Source organism: Mytilus galloprovincialis, chromosome 14, assembly GCF_965363235.1.
Source record: "Mytilus galloprovincialis chromosome 14, xbMytGall1.hap1.1, whole genome shotgun sequence".
In the NCBI taxonomy this organism is placed as follows: Eukaryota; Metazoa; Mollusca; class Bivalvia; order Mytilida; family Mytilidae; genus Mytilus; species Mytilus galloprovincialis.
Window position 1 is genome coordinate 51,228,057 of NC_134851.1, and position 18,819 is coordinate 51,246,875.

Here is an 18,819-nt window from a genome sequence, read left to right on the forward strand (position 1 = left end):
TGAAGGGAAAATGTTTTGTTAATAATGTGCCCTATATTCATATATCATGTATATGATATTCATAAAAACACAACACTGAGAGACATTCCCCACCCAAACACAACACAATAATCACAACCTAATTAATTTATGAAGAAAAAAAATCATGTGTTGTTTATCTCTGTTATTGATCCTTTATTAAGCCAATATCAAAAATATCTTTGTTTCCCCTCTCCCGACTGAGGTTGTTAGGGTATGGGTAGGCAAATTATTTTATTTTATTCCTTGATATGGTTTTCTATACTGAATTTGTACGAAATTCAACAGATAAGGCTCAAGTCAAGAAAAGTGGGGTATTCCCTGTATTCTAAATCAGTGTACACCCCAGTTTTTTGGTGTTAAAAAAAAACAGTATACAGCATGTACAGGGACCCAGGGACTAATTATAAACTTAACTGTTTTTGTCTAGGGGCCAGCTGGGCCCCTAAGATATTTTTTTCAGGGGCCCAGTTGAAATTTTAGGAGCCCAACCAATCTTTATACAAAAAGACTAAATGAAAATAAAACTGAAAATAACTTATTATATACTTACTAACAGTGTTCCAGCTTGAATCTCAGGGCAGAAGGGTGCTAGTGCTCCTAAGTAAGGAGTTTTATAAATAAAACAGGTGAGATGGGAGAGGATTATATTACTTTGATGCAACAATACATTGCATATATTGCAGAAGCTTAGAACTGTTACTTTTTCTCTCCATAATTGTTAAAATTAAAAGCATTTTATAAGTGCCCCCATGTAAGGTGGATCATAAATACAAGAAGTAAAACAGGAAGTACAGTCTTGTTTATGTTCAAATACAAATTTCTCTGATTCTTCTTTAAATGTATGTTCATGGTATGAAACAAAACATTTTTTTTTAATAAAGCTTATATTTAAATTATTGCCACCAGAAATGTATTATAAGATTTGACAATATCTATTTTAGGTTATTTCCTGCCAAAATTGTCTCCCTTCAATTTTTTCAACTTCCTGTTCAGTGTTGACCTGACAACATGGCTGTTTTTATTTTTAATAAATACTATCTCAATCCAAGCCATCCTCTAATAGTGTTGTTCAAAATATATTTTGCAAGAAGTTTAAATTGAAAATTGGATATCAAACTTAATATTGGGATAATTATTTACGAGACTTTGCGTTTTGGTATTTTTTGTAAATATCGATTCAGGGACAAGTTACCATCTAACACAGGCTTGTAATGACTCCGAGGACAATTAGAAAACATCCCTTTCGCGATGCTTACTGAACAGTTTAGAAGAAAACACTATTCAATAATGAAATAATCGTAGAAATTTTAGCAGAGTTAAGAAAACATGCTGATTGAAGGAGGTATATGACATATCGTCACTTCGGATTGAAAACATAGCTGTTCGACTGGGTTTAGGTTATTAGAAAGAACCTACTGGTTTTCGGAAATATTCTATATTACTACATCACTTTGAAAAGACAAAACAGGTTTCCTTTTGGGAACAGTCTTCGTTAATATCGCGGGGGGGGGGGGGGGGGGGGGAAGGGTACAAATAGGATTTACTTCAATTTTTTACAGTCGCCAGCTGGGCAATCAGGATGGCTAAATATATTCGCCCAGCCGAAAATCTGGTCGCCATGGGCGACTGGGCGAGTTTAGTCCCTGGGACCTCCTTTTTTTCCTATTCATTTAATGTAATGAAATCTACAAAAGCACACATTCTACTTGTGATAACCATGATAACAAAGCTTAATGATAGCAAGTTTTTTTTTAGTTAAAAAAAATCCAAGCTTATTTCAAGTCTAATTTGATGCATAACTCACAACAAAACAATTCCTTTGTTCAACAATTTATACCTTGATCATCAATCATTTGTCAATTATGAGATGACAAAAAGATACATGTATGTTAATCACTTGGGATTTAAAATTCAATGAATAAACATTTTCAATAGAAGTGAACATAATTCAGTTATGTTCAGCATGTTCAGTTACATCTGGATCATGCAGCTTGGTCAATTGATTCCTAAACAAAGATTTGTATGTTTTTTTGAGTTCTAGAAGAAACAAGGCTTCACTTTATATCCATGTTTTGTATTTCCAAAAGTCTTTTAATAAGTCGAATTTACGAATTCTACTGATGCAGTTATAACGTGCCATTTTGTAATTTTCATGCCATAAATTAAAAAAGGAAACCATATTTAACATGTTTAAACTGGGTTTCACTACAGAATATTAAAATGAAATTATATCGTGAAAGAAATACGTGAAAATAAAATGTGGATTGGATTTTAACGATCTGCACATTTTCACAGAGGAAATCTACCAAAGCCCAACAGGAACTGAACAACATGCATCGTGTTTTCATCTACCATTAACGAATATTGTTGACCATGGACGTATAAATAATGTCCACGTTTACGTTCTGTGTTCACTGAGAAACGTAAAATTAAAAGGCTAGTGTTTGTTTATTCAGAAAACGATTATATTTTAGATTCCGGTTAATCAATTGTGAAAGGACCTTCTAGAGCCTCAATCTTAATGCAAACAAATGTCAATCATTAAAAAGCAAGCTTAAATCCTGAATGAATTTTCCCACAGTCATCCAGAAATGTCACCAAGGTTTACTGTTACGTGATAATATTTCCCGCCAAATAAAAATATCGTGGACAAAATTGATATTTTTAGCATTCAATATTGTGAGCGAAGACAAGTTCAGAGTTTAACCACGCCCTGTTGATCACTGAGATGTGCATGTCTTTCCACAGCAATTAATTGCTTTAAAAATATTTAAAGATCACTGTCAGACACTGTCCTAAATACAACACAGAAGTTAACATTCATTGTGCGTAAATGAATATTATGCAACGACGAGTTGATGCAGCTATAGAAGTATTCCTGTTGTAGCCGAAATGCATTATTTATCCTAAAGTATTACATGTCTCTGGTAATGCTAACAAATCTCAAAGAGAAAATGCTGTAGACTTATTAACATTGTGATTAAGCATAACGAATGGTGAATAGTATTTTCTTTTTTACTTGCATATACAAGTTTTGAGACATGTAATTTTCTTTAAACTGCTCACATTTTATATTCAGCGTTAGTTTCCGTTTATTTTTACGCAAGTATGTCTCTTTTCGTAAGTAACAGGAGTAATATAATTTACAGATAAAAAGAACGAGGTCAAGACCAAGTAGTTTTTTTTTTTTTATAAACTTTAATGCAACAATGTGCAATTGAAAGAATTATCAACAACATTTTGCTTTTAAATCTTTTACATGTTTTATTTGTTTAAAGCAATTATGTAATCGTAAAATGAAAATGGCGTAGACTTATTAGCATAAAGAATAGTGAATAATATTTTCTTTTTTACTTTACTAAACTTTGAGACGTGTAATTTTTTTTTAAAGTATACAATCTACCACAACAAATGTATATTCTACCAAAATATTTTAGAAGTTTCAACAACTTTTGACAGTCCTTTTGAAAACAAATTGGAATGACAAAATTTTGTTTGGCCTAACAAACATGACAAAAGCTAAATGAATTGTATTTTATTGCTACTGTAGGAATGCTATGAATATTTAAGAAGGTTATGGTTAAAATTGACCTAGTGATTTCAGAGAAGCTTTAAAAGTTTATGACAACGTGCAACAAGTGATGACAATAACTGCCTTTGCCTATCGTGCCCTTAAAGTCAGTGAAATCTTAACTAACAATATAAAAGTACTCAGGTCACTACATTACAAGGGGGATACTCTGCATGAAACTGAAATGCAAGGATGATAATGCAACGCATTCCTACATATTAAATATTCACTGAACTGAGTAAAAAGGGGTCATCTTCTGCTCAATCTATCAATGGCATTTTGTAAGTTCTTAAAAAGTTCAAATACTGCTAGCACTAGAAAATAACAGATTGCTCATTCCACAACATTCATCGAAGCTCAGCAAAAAGTAACTGATCATAATAAATCAAAGAGAAACACGTATCTATAATCTAAGAAGTAATAAAACTAGTATACTTACCAAATTTGAATTATATAATCCATATAAATATCATTATGTTATCATCCAAGAAGAGATACTCTTCTTTACAAACTCACCATGTTTTTTTGGAGTCCGATATCCATAAGACCTGTTTCCTTCACTGTCTCGTCTTCGCCTATTATGGTCATAACTATCTCGTCTATGATCCAACTTAGAATGGTCACTTCTATGAGAAGAAGAAGAAGGCTGACTAGTCCGATAGTCGATCTGACTTTCTTGAAATTTTTTAATAAGAAACTGTTTGTCGGGTTTTCCACTCCCGGCATCAAAATCAGAGTTTTTAAGTGAGTTTTTGTCTGATGTCCTGTTATCATTGTGTGAGGAATTATACACATCAGCAGCTAGAAAACACAGAAATAAAACAATTAGGTAAATCTTAATCTGCCTTTTTATATTTGTATTTCATTCAAATAGTTCCATGTTGATGATATGAAATTCAGTTTCCCCAGTGTCCAAATTCATTCTTGTTTTTGTTGATTTTGAAAACTTATGTACATTGTAAAAAGCAACAATTACATACCTGATCACCTTATTATGAACTTTTCAAAACTTTCATTAGTTTAACAAATCAAAGTGCTGGATAGCACCTCTGGAAATTTTGCAACTGTATATGTGTATTATTTCAAATAGGTTACAGACGTGTATTATTTCAAATATGTATTTAATCACAGTTTCGATTATTTCAAACTAAACAATTGTCTCGCCAGCACTTTTCAAAAATCACTTTTTATAACCCATTTATGGGCATTATGTTTTCTGGTCTGTGTGTCCGTCCGTTCGTCTGTCTGTCCCATTCAGGTTAAAGTTTTTGGTCGAGGTAGTTTTTGATAAAGTTGAAGTCCAATCAATTTGAACATGTTGAAACTTAGTACATACTAGAACACATCCGTGATATCGCGGTTCCGTGACTGAATTAAAGTATATAAGCCTTATTTTAGTATTGGGATTGTCATCTGATAAAGTCATGCCGATTATAATATGCACAGTTTTCTCTGCTTTCAAAATCTTTCTGTTTCAACCAGTCGACCTGGAACTTATCAATTATTGGTAATATTAATTATTTGGAAAACAAAAGGTCCTGGAACGCATGGGGTATTTTTTAATCAACCATTGACCTACATTTATTAATTCTGTATTATGTCATGCCTGCTAACAAGTTGAAAACTGTACCTATACGCCTTATTTTAAGTCCAGATTTTTGTATTCGTATTGTCATCTTAGAAAGTCTTACTGCTTTAAATACTACAATAGGGAACAATTTGACAATATTTGAATTTAGTAGTGTCAACCCTGTGATTATGACCCGTGTATAGAGAAAAATCCGAAATACACCATTTGGTGGTCCCTGTCAGATGAGAAACGTACAGATAAGGTAATGGTAACAGGTGAATATACTATTGTTATCGGTATCGGATTCGACCTGGAACTTGTTAATTATTGGCAATATTAATTATGTGGAAAACAAAAAGGTCTGGAGTGGTGAAATTTTTAATTTTTAATCAACACCATTGTCCTATATTGGATATATATGAAATTGAATTCTTTGATTTGTCCTTTTTACCCCATGACGGCTGACAAATTGGACCTCGGTATTTTAGTATTATAGATGTTCCCTGTGATATAATCTTTCTAATTTTAATGCAAAATTAGAGTTTTTACTCCATTTTCATAATCAACTGAACATAGCAAAGGATAGTGCAGATGGGGCATGCATGTACTATGGACACATTCTTGTTTTATATATCTATACTTCTAAATCAAAAGACCATTTTATGTTCACCTGATAAATGTATTACCGAAGAAAGCTACAAATAAACTCATCATAGATACCAGGACCAAATTTAGTACATACGCCAGACGCGCGCTTCGTCCGCAAAAGGCTCATCAGTGACGCTCGAATCCACGAATGTCAAAAAGGCCAAATAAAGTACGAAGTTGAAGAGCATTGAGGACCAAACCTCCTAAAAGTTTTGCCAAATACAGCTAAGGTAATCTATGCCCGAGGTAGAAAAGCCTTAGAATTTCAAAAAATTCTAAATTTTGTAAACAGTTGATATACTATTAATCATTGCCTCTGTGTTAGGACGACACATTGTTAATTATAGGTCAATCTTAAAGAATCATACTGCCCCAGGAATAAAGTGTGAGGATAAAAAGTTCTGCATTGTTAAGCACTAAGAAAGTCATTTTGCTAGTACATGGACAAATGTTATTAAATCATTTTAATAATTTCTACAGCACTTGTCTTTACTGAGCTTGATTTCGGTCTTGATACACTGAACTATAATCTTCTAAGAAGTAGATGATGACTCGGTTGCTTTTAAATTATACGGATGCTATTATGATACTAATTCTCATTAAGACAATGTTTTTCTGTTGTCGGTTTGATCAACTTGAGCATGCTGAACGAGTGAAGGTCCTTATATCCACATTGGAATGTGAAACAGCTTGTATTTAAATAACGGAATTACAAGTTTTCAAATGATTTTTGGCATCAAAACTTTCAGATCGATGTCAGTTTAACAAACACAATGCACTTTTCTATTAAAGCCGGTATTTACCTTTACTCGTCTTTGGCGTGAGACAGAAGCCATGTATAATTATCGATTATTTTATATTCTATCACCAGTGTATTGTTAAAATGAATCAAACCATTATCACTTGTCAATTATCCGATAACTTGCATTTGTCAAATATCAACATGTTCTCCCATACTGGACTCTTTCGATGCACTCGGGCTTTTACTTATTCAATAATAAACAGTTGTAAATATCGTACATAGTAAAAAAATAGTGCGGGAAATGTTCATTCATGAAATATTCATGAATGAAACGCGGTCTCGCGTAGAATTTTTTTGATTTTCTCTTCAGCCAATGGCCGATCTGCAAAGTAGTGTTTGTGATACTTATTTTCAAAATGAAGTTAAATTCATCTGAATTGTAGGTGAACATTCATTCCTTTTTTATTCAAGCTGTAATCTTTTCAAAAGAGTAGCAACTCAAAAGAGTTAAGAATCAGAATTCGAACACTAGTACTACATTATCTTGGAGCAGAACATTGCGATAGTCTGTCTCACCGAAAGTTGAGGCCGACGCCTAGGGAAAGTAGCTATAGCAAGCTATAGCAAACTTTCCAAAAACAACATTCCAAGAACCGAATTCTGTTTCACTGTAAATGTGCTAATAATCTCAGATGACATCATATTAACAACCAACAATGACAATATTGGTGCTTTTTACTGTTTGCAACCAAACTTAAATGATCAGACATTGTCAGATGAGAGACCTTTCTTGGAGTATACTTATAAATTTTTACAAAACTAGTTTAAATCTGTCATTTCTGTTTGCTGTCCCCTGACCACTCCAAGTGCACAAGGTTTATTCTACATTCTTTGTACTTAAGGTTGAAACAATTGTAACATATATAAACTTACATTTGCTGGATGTATAAGATTTATCATTTGATGTACTTGTTCTTGGCCTGTTCGCTGGTCTGAAAATCAAATTGGTTAAAATGTAACAAGCATAAACAGATAATGAGATCGTCAATTAAAATTTTATTACATGTGTAAGTACATGGTACATCATTATTATGCATTGCTAGTAAAATTCTAAGATATTTATCTTTATTCGTATACTTATGCAACTTAGGAAATTATATATTTAGAGCACTGAAACTCAGAAATGACTGTTTTCAGTAAGATGATTTGTAATTCATTTGTTACAAATATTTGCCATTTGCAATTATATTCATAGGTATTTATTTTTTGTGTATTTAATACTTCTGTCTGATTCGTCATGATCATATATTTTTGTAATCTATATTTAGTATATATTTATTATACATGTACCTATATCATGTATATGTTGTAAAACATTTGATTGATAAAGAATTGAATTGAATTGTATGCATCAAACTGGATTAAAATTTAACATGTTTAAGTAAGAAGAGCATCACTAAGACCCTGTTAGATATAGGTATAATACTGTTAGCTCTTTTGCTCTTTTTCAAATGAAATTATGAGTTAATGGTTATAATGTTCTTGTAAACTTGTTATAGATCACAATATGTTGAATGGTTCCTATATCTGTTGAGAACAACATCCAATGCCTAGTTCAGCTGCTTTTTTTTATAGATTATTGTTGATCATCTCAACAAGATTAATATGTGTTGCTGTATATAATATTTGTTTTAGTACATAATCCAGGCTGTTAGTTTTCTTGTTCTACATTTGTCATTAAACATGTTAAAGGGCCTTTTGAAGTCAAGTATACAGTATGAGTTTTGATCATTGTTGAAGGCCCTCCTTTGACCTGTAAACTTCTCTGATATTTGATCTGGTGGAGAGTTGTCACATCTTATTTTTATATAAACGGTAAACCTACTCATCAACCCATTCCTTAGGCTTAGTCCATGTTGATTCTTCAGTCTTGCTGTTGTAGTAATACTTTTTTCCCATTGTATGTTTTGAGGTACTGATGTGTTCTGACCAATCACCACATACTCGTAGGGCAGTTTTTGTAAGCTAAAATATAACAATAATGTAAATTATAACATTTTCTATATTTACCCGGTTTATTTTCAAGGAAAAAAGCAACGGCTTGTTTTTGTACCTCTTATCATGCTTATCATGTTCATTTTTTATTTAGATTGTTCAAACTACTCCTCTTCATGCTCTTTATATATCAATATGTCCAGCCAGTTTATATAATTAATATTTTAACCTTACATGTATGCATGCAACACATTAAAGTTTACAGCTAGCAATCCACTATCCAGTATACTAGTTGCATGAAAACAAATGGTGCAAGTACATAATGTAAGGTAATATCTTTGGCTAGCTTGCTTGCTAGCTGAACCATCAAATAATTATTAGATTAGGTATACTACCCTCCTTTCGGAGTAGTGTAGTCCTACAGACATATATATTTGATATATGTCAGATTATATTACTCTTAAAGGAGGATATTATCCTAACCTAATGACCTCACGGTTCAGCTAGCAAGTGAGCTTACCAAAAAAATTACCTTTACCAACATTCTCAAGTCATTTTGCTGTAACATGCTATCAAATTTAACAACAATGATATCATCCATGTCAACCTTAACAATAAAATTGTCTTTACTTGTCATAACAACTTTGGGTTAAAAGTCATTTCATTGAGAAGAGTCAAGGTGATTACAATATAAGAGACCCAGTTTTAAATTAGTGGTATATTAGTGATGATGTCAGTTCATAACATCTTGACTAGATTTCAAGCTACTGGGCCATTCCAGTTATAATCTGCTAAAGGGGGATGGATGGTCCTTTCTGAGGGGTGTAATTTTTATACATCTTAGGGGTGAAATTTTGGGTTTTTTCATCTGACACGTACACTTATATACAAAAAACTTCTGAGGGTCTTTCAGCAGGAAATTATTAAAAAAAAAAATTACATCTTAGGGGTTACAAAAATGCCTATGTCATGTATGTCAGATCTTAGGGGTGCTTTTGAATGTAGACAGTTTCGTATCATGCATTATCTTGTATTGTATTTAAAATTCTGATGGGTACAATCCTTGCAGTAAAAAATTTTGATGGGTCATTTTTTCCCATGAAAGCCCATCCACCCAATATGAACAGAAACTCTACATCTGATAGGTCTTAATTTATAGATCTGATAGGTAGTTTTTCATGATGTTTTTTTCTGATACGTATATAAAAAAAATCTCCCCATCCATCCCCACCTGTTAGAAATTAACTGGAATGGCCCATTGTTTCTCACCTCAGTCTTCTTATCTCTGTTGTCTTGGCTATTTGACTTGAAATGTCCTCCATTCTGACTTCTATCATTTGATCTGGATGTATGATTGACATTACTTGATCCTGAAATAAAGTTTACAATATTTATATACAATATGTTTGCTATTAAAAGTTACAAATTTATGTAATTTTCTCAGACATGACACAGAGTGTGATACTTATATGTTCAATATCAAGCATGACAAACAAGAATTGAATATCGCTTGATAACATGATAACAGCTTGAGTTATTTAATATCATTATACATTTGCATTATTATAACCAGTCTTGTGCATGCTTATTCGTACATGTACTATTTAAATTAAATAATGAGAGTTGATATCAAGCAGTATACAACTCTATCCACTTGTTAAATTTGAGAATAGAAAAATTCTTAAGGGTTCCGCGGAACCCAGTGTCTCGCCTACTTATGCTGTTAATTGCAGGCTCAACAAAAGAGGAATAAAATCAATAAAAATATTCCTCTTGATACTATCTTATGATTCTAAGAAGCTTCTGTCCAAGTTTGGTAAAAATACAGTATGTTTTGAAAACTTTAACTGCAGACTGTCTGTAACGTAAACTGGAAGAAAAACTAAGTCCATTTATAAGTAAAATACAGATACACAGGTACAAAATTTTTTACAAAATTTTCTTATAGATACTAGCTTTTGATCATAAACAAGCTTCTGTCCAAGTTTGGTACAGGTCCAAAATAGTATAAGAAAGTTATTTTAAAAATTTTAAAAACTTTAACCACAGAGAATGCGTTGTTTTCTTGCAGAAAATCTAAGTCCATTTAAAAGTAAAATACACAAAAAAATTGGATTTATTTGTTAACAAAATTTACTTCTGGATACTATGTTATGATCATAAACAAGCTATTGTCTAAGTTTGGTACAAACCCAGGATAGTTTTAAGAAAGTTATTAAAATTTCAAAAACTTTAACCACAGAGTGAACGTTGTTTCCTGGCAGAAAAACTAAGTCCATTTTAAAGTAAAATATGGAAAAATGGAATTTTATTTTTCCAAAATTTCCTTCTTGATACTATCTTATGATCATAAACAAGCTTCTGTATAAGTTTGGTACAAATACAGTATAGTTTTAAGAAAGTTATTAAAATTTCAAAAACTTTAACCACAGAGTGAATGTTATGTTTCCTGGCAGAAAAACTAAGTCCATTTATAAGTAAAATACGGAAAAAATGGAATTCTATTTTCACAAAATTTACTTCTGCACACTATGTTATGAACATAAACAAGCTTCTGTCCAAGTTTGGTAGAAATCCAGTTTAGTTTAAGAAAGTTATTAAAATTTCAAAAACTTTAACCACAGAGTGAATATTTGTTGACGCCGCCGACGACGCCGACGCCGACGGAATGTAGGATCGCTATGTCTCGCTTTTTCGACTAAAGTCAAAGGCTCGACAAAAATGGAATTCGAAGCCTTCATATGTTCACTCTCAACATTTAGACAAAATATGTATTATCAATAAATACGACATCTTTTTAAATATTCAGCATGAACACAAACACAAATGAAGTACATTCACTTCCATTTTAGACAAAAGCTGTCTTAAAATTAGTACAAATGTTTAAACTTTGAAGATATCAGTATTATTATATAGCATGAAATAATGATGCTAGCCTAGTACCTGATGCATGTCCATTGTATTAACAAAAACAGCCCATATTTATGTAACAAAAGTATTCTTCTTTCCAATAAATCACTAAGAGTTTATAATATTACCATAGGCGGATCCAGGGGGGGGGGGGCCCTTTCGTGGGAAAAATTGAATCATTGAAGCATGACTGGAGCGGGCCCCCCTTAGGTCAGTCAGTGCCCGCCCCCCACCCCTTAGGAAAAGTTTTGGATCCGCCTCTGATTACACCTTTGTAAAAAACTTTGGGCCAAAAAGGGGTGGTACAGGGCCTACATGTACTTCTTTCCTAAAGAAACTAGTAGATTAATATGAAAGTGTTTCGGTGTAACAGGTATTGTACCTTATACATGTTACAATGTAGATAAATACAGCTCAATGATGAATTTAATTTTATAATTATCAACTTACAATGTACATTCATTCATGACTTAGATATAGTGATTCATACTTTTTAAATATTTAAACTAAATGTTATACATGTTATATTCATGTGCCTGTTGGAAATCAGGATCCTGCAATTCAGTGAATGTTGTTTAATGCTGTAAATTTGGGTTTTGTTTCCCACACCATTCTTGTTTAAATTGTTAAACATCTGTTATGGCATTTCTCTTAGATTTTTATGGGTCATAGTTTTGGTCATGGTTAATTGGTGTATGTAGACATGCAGTTGTCACTTCTTTGTCATTTTGTTTCTGGTTGAGAGTTTTCTAATCAGTGATCTGGAAGTATTTTTTCTCTATGGGCCCAGGGCCCCCCAAAAATAGATTCAATGGGCCATTTTTAGAATTAATGGGCCGTGTTGTCAAATGAGTGGGCCATTTGTTTACAAAAAAAATTAAAAATGTATATTTCAGCAAAGAGGTAGTACTAGTGGTAATTACCTGTATGATTCTAATTAATATCATGGATATTGTTCCTGTGATTTTGTTACAATGAATATACAATAACTTCTTCCAAACCGGGCAATATATATCATGTATATAGGATAACCTTTATTAAGAATGTTAAACCTGGTACTGTTGCCTTGTTCATGTTCGTGCTTTTTATACATTAAAATTGGGTCTTCGTCGATACCATACTTATTCCAGACGTTCTGTATTAGAGGACATTTCTGACATTTCCTCTGCACTTCTTGTATTATCATTACTTCATCATAATGACAACAGTACAGAGTAACATTAACTGATAAGACACAAAAATAATTTCGCTGAATTTACCAAATGTCAACGAGCCAAAGACCAAAACAATTGACAAGGACAGTTAAGCGCCTTTTATGGAGACAAATACTATATTCATAAATAGGCTTTTGGGTTTTTCAATCGAAACAATAGCAAGCTAACATGAAAGATTACAATTAGAGAAAAATTTTCGTCTGTAATAGCGAAATTTCACAACTTTAAAGTTGCTTATAAAAAATTATATCATGAATGATGGTTTATTACGTTTTTGGGGTAATCAGTTATATCGCATGTTGTTATTATTACCATAGGACAACACCCGAGACTTCCCAAAATTATATAGGTGCTCCAATCATTGGAGGAAACACTACACAGTTGTGTACACACACATGGCAACATGAAACACGATCAGAAATCCATTTGACGATATCTAAACGTTTCCAAACGAAGTTAAAAATATTGTGCGCCAGGTCGGCGCTTACATTTGTCAATCTATGCGCCATTTCTGGTCGATAAGCGCAATTGGCCCACGTCCTTCCGGATCACTGTCTAATTGATAATACCATATCATCTTATTTTTATAATTTATACATTCATTTCATTGTTAAAGAATATTAATCACTTTGCTTGAAAACGCCAGTGTCATCATGGTCATGGTGGTACCATAAAAGTTGATAAATTTTTATTTCAAACCATTTAAAAAATTTCCAAAAATTTAATTCATACTCACCTCTGGTAAACTACATGTATATCAAATTCCATAGATATGATGTTATACATGTTAATCCATTTATTATTGTTAAGTAATGTACAATGTAAGTTTAGTACTAGTAATACTATTGTGTGTTAAGATTATTATCTATTGTATTACTGTTTCTACATGTAAATAACAACAAATATTCACACCTTTCTCAAGTCTTTCTTTAGTCCTCTCAATATAAGAGTTTTTGTTGTGATATCTGGGACTATCACGTGATGGACTATCTCTGGCTCTTTCGTACGAGGATTCACGTTTGTATCGGTCTGTCTGTCTGTACCCTTCACCTTTACTTTTGGATGGGTACTGGGATGACTGAAATAAACAGAAAATAAATTTTACAAGTCTCAGATGGTACATTGTAATTCACTATTTCATCTACATCATCTCTTTCTTGAATAATTCATTTGTTAAATCTGTAAACAACCAATGTATTCTAATGACAATATAAATGTTTATTAGTCCCAATAAAATAATACTTCTGTTTCCCCTTAATTATGTTATTAGTGAACAAACAAGGATAAGGAATAGGATTTTTTTTTTTAATTTTTGACTGCTTCTATACAGAAGGGACACTTTTGACCTTAAACTTGCTTGTTAAAAAATTACCACCAAAAATAGTGTACATGTAGCAGAATCACAAGTCTTCATTTATTAGGCCTTAGATGGAATTTTGAATTTGATAAGACATTTGGGTAAAAATTTGTATGCATTAGTTTTTTAACAGCAAACAGCTAGACATAACTATTAGACAGATCATTGATTAAAAAAATGTATTCTCTTTTCCTAAAACTTCAAGGATTTGTTAAGAAGTTCAAATTAACATGGGAGTATGTATAAAAATCGGAAAACCCATAGAATTCGTATTTTAACTCAAGATGGTATACCCTTAAATTGAAACATGTTAAATGCACTTAAAATACATATTATTTGTCACAAATGAGAAACTGGGGTTTTCACAATTTTAAGAAAAAAACAAGTGAAACTGCGAGCTACTGCTCACTGATGATACCACCCCGCAAGTGGATAATATTAATAGTGTAAAAATATGCAAGTGTTCGGTAAACAGGAAGTTGTCGAGTGATGAATCTGAAAACGCATCACACGGTATAGCTGACTTATAAAAATCCTGAAACCAAATTTCAGAAATCCTTGTATTGTGGATAATATTAATAGTGTAAAAATATGCAAGTGTTCGGTAAACAGGAAGTTGTCGAGTGATGAATCTGAAAACGCATCACACGGTATAGCTGACTTATAAAAATCCTGAAACCAAATTTCAGAAATCCTTGTATTGTAGTTCCTGAGAAAAATGTGACGAAATTTTCAACTTGGCTATCATGTGTAAAATCATACAAATGTTCGGTAAACAGGAAGTTGTCGAGTGATGAATCTGAAAACGCATCACACGGTATAGCTGACTTATATAAATCCTGAAACCAAATTTCAGAAATCCTTGTATTGTAGTTTCTGAGAAAAATGTGACGAAAATTTTCAACTTGGCTATCATGTGTAAAATCAGACAAGTGTTCGGTAAACAGGAAGTTGTCAAGTGATGAATCTGAAAACGCATCACACGGTGTGGCTGACATATATAAATGTTGATACCAAATTACAGAAAGGGTGGATGTGTAGTTCCTGAGAAAAATGTGACGAAAGTTTCATGGGACGGACTGACTGACTGACGAACGGACTGATGGACGGACGGACTGACAGACAGAGGTAAAACAGTATACCCCCCCTTTTTTAAAGCGGGGGTATAATTATAAATGCATAGTATACATGCTAGTCATGGTGTAAGTGGTAAAATTTGTGGACATGGGTTTTTAAAAGAGTGAAATATACGATTGCCACTTAAAAAGGGACAAATTACACATGAATTAAAAGTTAAATTATCATGATAACATGGACCTCAAAGATTGATGAGTCATGTTTTTTTAACATTCTAGATAATTAAGAATGACTTATCTATACCAAAATGAAAAAGATTAAATTGTTATGGCGAGATGCACTTCCAACATTTCCTTCATAAGTTACATGACAAATATTGAAAAGTTTTGAGAATCTCTGTTAGCCAAGAAAAGGTGTGCATGACCTACGTGTACAGTCCAAAAATCTATACTGAGACACTCTGACAGGTGACCATGAAAGCATTTCATAAAATTTACAAACTTTTAAGTCATACTAAGCACCACCATCATTTAATCACTTTTCAAAAACCAATTATTCTGAAATTAATTCCAAGTTTACTAATTAGCATCAAGACTAAACACTATATATTAATTTGTAAATGCAATACTATTTGTATATCAGCTTTAAACCATATATACAAATTCACAAAAGAAATAAAAAAAAAAAATTAATAAGACATTAGAGGCCACAGTATGGTAGACTGTGCCTAAAACTTTGAAAATTTATTTTTAAAAAGCATAATTTGGAGTTAACAGTTTCGCCTACATGATATATTAAATTTGTTAACTACCTTATCATATATAGTATATGGTAAGGCTTAGTTATAGTGAGAATTTTATTTAATGTAAACCTCATGCTTATGATGAAATTTCTGGTAAGTTCATAATGACATCATTTCAAATGCTTAGATGAACACCATTTCTTAATAAAAAAATACTTTCCCAAAGCTTAATTAAATACACTACAGTAGGAATTAATTATTAAACTTAAACAAGATCATTTATAATAACATGAATAAGGTCAACCTGAATAACTTATTCATCAAACTCAGTCTGCACCAAAAACTTTTATAACTACTAGTCCGAAGACCAATATTCTGAAATTTTTCTTATTGGTTAAATCAAAGTTTTGCAAAATCTTACTAGTCCGAATGAACTTTTACTAGTCTGGGGCATCGGACTAGTGGCTAACCGTGCAGACTGCAAACTTGAGATTTGTCTAGATGGGACAACATCCCTAATGCGCCTTGAAATGAGGAACTCAAAAGTCACGTGTAAAGAAAAAATCTCTGTGTAGTGATATTGGACATGTTTCTATTTTTAACAAATGACTGAACCTAATTATTTGTGGTGATTAGGAAATTGGAGGAACATAGATTAAATGTGTAAAAACTATGGAGCTATTGAATGTGTTCAAAGTATTAAATTTTCAAAGAACTTATTGTGTTAAAAAGGGGATATTTTACCACAAGGAGCCGCATCACAACAGGATGTTCGGGGTTTGCTAATTTACAGAAAAAGTAATCTCACTTCGTACCCCGAAAATTTAACCACATATGTGAAAATGTCACAGCTTCGAAACGAGCTGTCATACATATACAAGTTTACGATATGGACTGAGCTACAGGAAAAAACGTTACCATTACGGCCTATGGAAAAACAATTAAAGATATTGAGCCAGATCATTTACTTGATTAAGTTTTGATGTTTTCATGTGCTGCAGCAGAAATGACAAGATGATAATTTTACCTTCCTGAAATTTCCATGTTAGCTCCATTGTTTATCAATTACTGTATTATTTTCTTGACAAACACAATTCAGTGTATACACCAATCTTTTCCAACTATAAACCTGAAGACCAATATTCCTACATTTTCTTGTGTTTAAATAAAATTTTAAAAATTACTTGATAGTCTAAATAAAGTTATACTAGTCATGCTAGTCTGGGGCAACAAACTATTAGTGGCCAACGGTGCCGACTGCAAGATGTTGTTGTTAAAAAATTAGATACAGCAATTCACCCAAGCTGAATTGGATAACATGACACCATCTACCAATCAGTTCTTACTATGAAGGAATAACGTGAACATTGGGGCATAGAAACTTTACGGGAAGTTGCAATTGATTTGAAAGTCTTCGGTACTTTTCATGATTTGTTTTCTGAAAATGTGATTTTTTTCATTTCTCAAACTTTTTTTTGTGTGGTAAATATTTAGTATGGCTAAAGAACTATGTGTTCCTTCTATGTCAAACATTAAAGTGCAATGTCAACATAATTCTAGTGTCTGGGTTTGGTTCTACCATGCTTTAAGCTGATTTTCATTTCTCTCACTTCAAATTACCTGGTACAGATGGGAATCTCTCTTATCTGTATACCTGCAAAACACAAAAATACATAATTATTGCATATGAAGTGTAATTTTACATTAAAACATGTGTTTTTCATGCAAATTTTGTAAATATTGACAACAAAATGGCGGAACAAGGGACCAATCGACTTTACAATCATATTAAATGTAATCATCTTTACCCATCACTGAGTCTGGGCTGTTTCCTTGCATGCATTACCATCAATGCATATGCGGATGGAGTGCGTCAGCGCACGGGCAATCGATATCGAGGAAATAGGCAAGTTTAGTTGAACTGTCCAACATTCCCTGACAGTTGACTGGACGCCATATTACATACGGGTCTTCGCTGTGGTGACGAAAATTTATGAATTGAAACTTTTTCTTGGTTTTATAAAATTCAAAAAATAATTGATTTTTCTTCTAAATTGTAGTTTAACATCAACAGTAGTATAAACTTAAAAAATATTTCCTATTACAGAGAAAAGTTGTAAAACAAACCATGTGATCACATTAAAAATTCAAAATGGTGGATTCGATCTCCGTGTTGCGTACAGGTAAACAACGCCAGTTAACAATGTATCAGCATACACTAAGGACGTACATAGTAATAAAATCCTCTGATAAAACAAGAAAATCAAATACACGCATAGACGGTTTATTCTTTCCAACATCCACCCTTTAATAAATCAGACAAAATCATAAATTTACCACAAATGGAAGTTTTTAACGACCTTGACTGTCTATACAGCCTTCCCGACATTAACTTAAATTATATGAGGAAGGCGCTACCTTAAATGCCAGTTTTATACCAAGACAATGTCCAATATATTGATTGGTTGTTAGTTGCTTAACGTACAGTGAAAAACATTTTATGTATGTTCACTGCAGTCTGCACCAAAAACTTTTTCAACTACTAGTCCGCTGACATTTTTCTCATTGGTCCAAACAAAGTTTTGCAAAAACTTACTAATCCGAATAAAACTTCACTAGTCTGGGGCATAGGACTAGTGGCTTACCGTGCAGACTGGTTCAGGACAAATGTCCTAGGCTACATTTACAGACCACCAATTACTCCCTCCAATTGAGAACGTATGTAAACAGGTAAAAGAAGCCCTACTCTGACACAAAATAGTGTTTTTGATGTCCTTGTTTACTTAAACTAACCAACACATTTGCAGAAATGAAACTTTTGGTGAAAGAGAAATATATCTAGACCATTTTGAGCCAAAATTTACTTGTCTATGAGCATGATGAGTTTGCATTAAAAATTGATTAATGCGCTCCATAGTATACTAATTTAACGAGTTCTGTGCCACAGGGCCGATTATCGGACCAAAGTCATA

At 32.5% G+C, this 18,819-nt stretch overlaps 1 protein-coding gene across 2 annotated transcripts in view; it reads right to left on the reverse strand.

Annotated features, from left to right (window-relative positions):
• LOC143058738 (WW domain-containing adapter protein with coiled-coil-like) overlaps positions 1–17,823 on the reverse strand; it is a 35,435-nt gene extending 17,612 nt beyond the window's left edge. For both annotated transcript variants that reach the window (XM_076232189.1, XM_076232188.1), the window contains exons 1-7: positions 17,656–17,823; positions 17,468–17,501; positions 13,584–13,749; positions 9,817–9,917; positions 8,438–8,577; positions 7,486–7,544; positions 4,109–4,393 (exon numbers count right to left, since the gene is read on the reverse strand). In XM_076232189.1, the coding sequence (XP_076088304.1) occupies positions 4,109–4,393; positions 7,486–7,544; positions 8,438–8,577; positions 9,817–9,917; positions 13,584–13,749; positions 17,468–17,501; positions 17,656–17,696 (826 nt within the window). In that variant the 5' untranslated portion in view covers positions 17,697–17,823. The remainder of the gene's footprint in view (positions 1–4,108; positions 4,394–7,485; positions 7,545–8,437; positions 8,578–9,816; positions 9,918–13,583; positions 13,750–17,467; positions 17,502–17,655) is intronic.
• Positions 17,824–18,819: the final 996 nt, after the last annotated feature.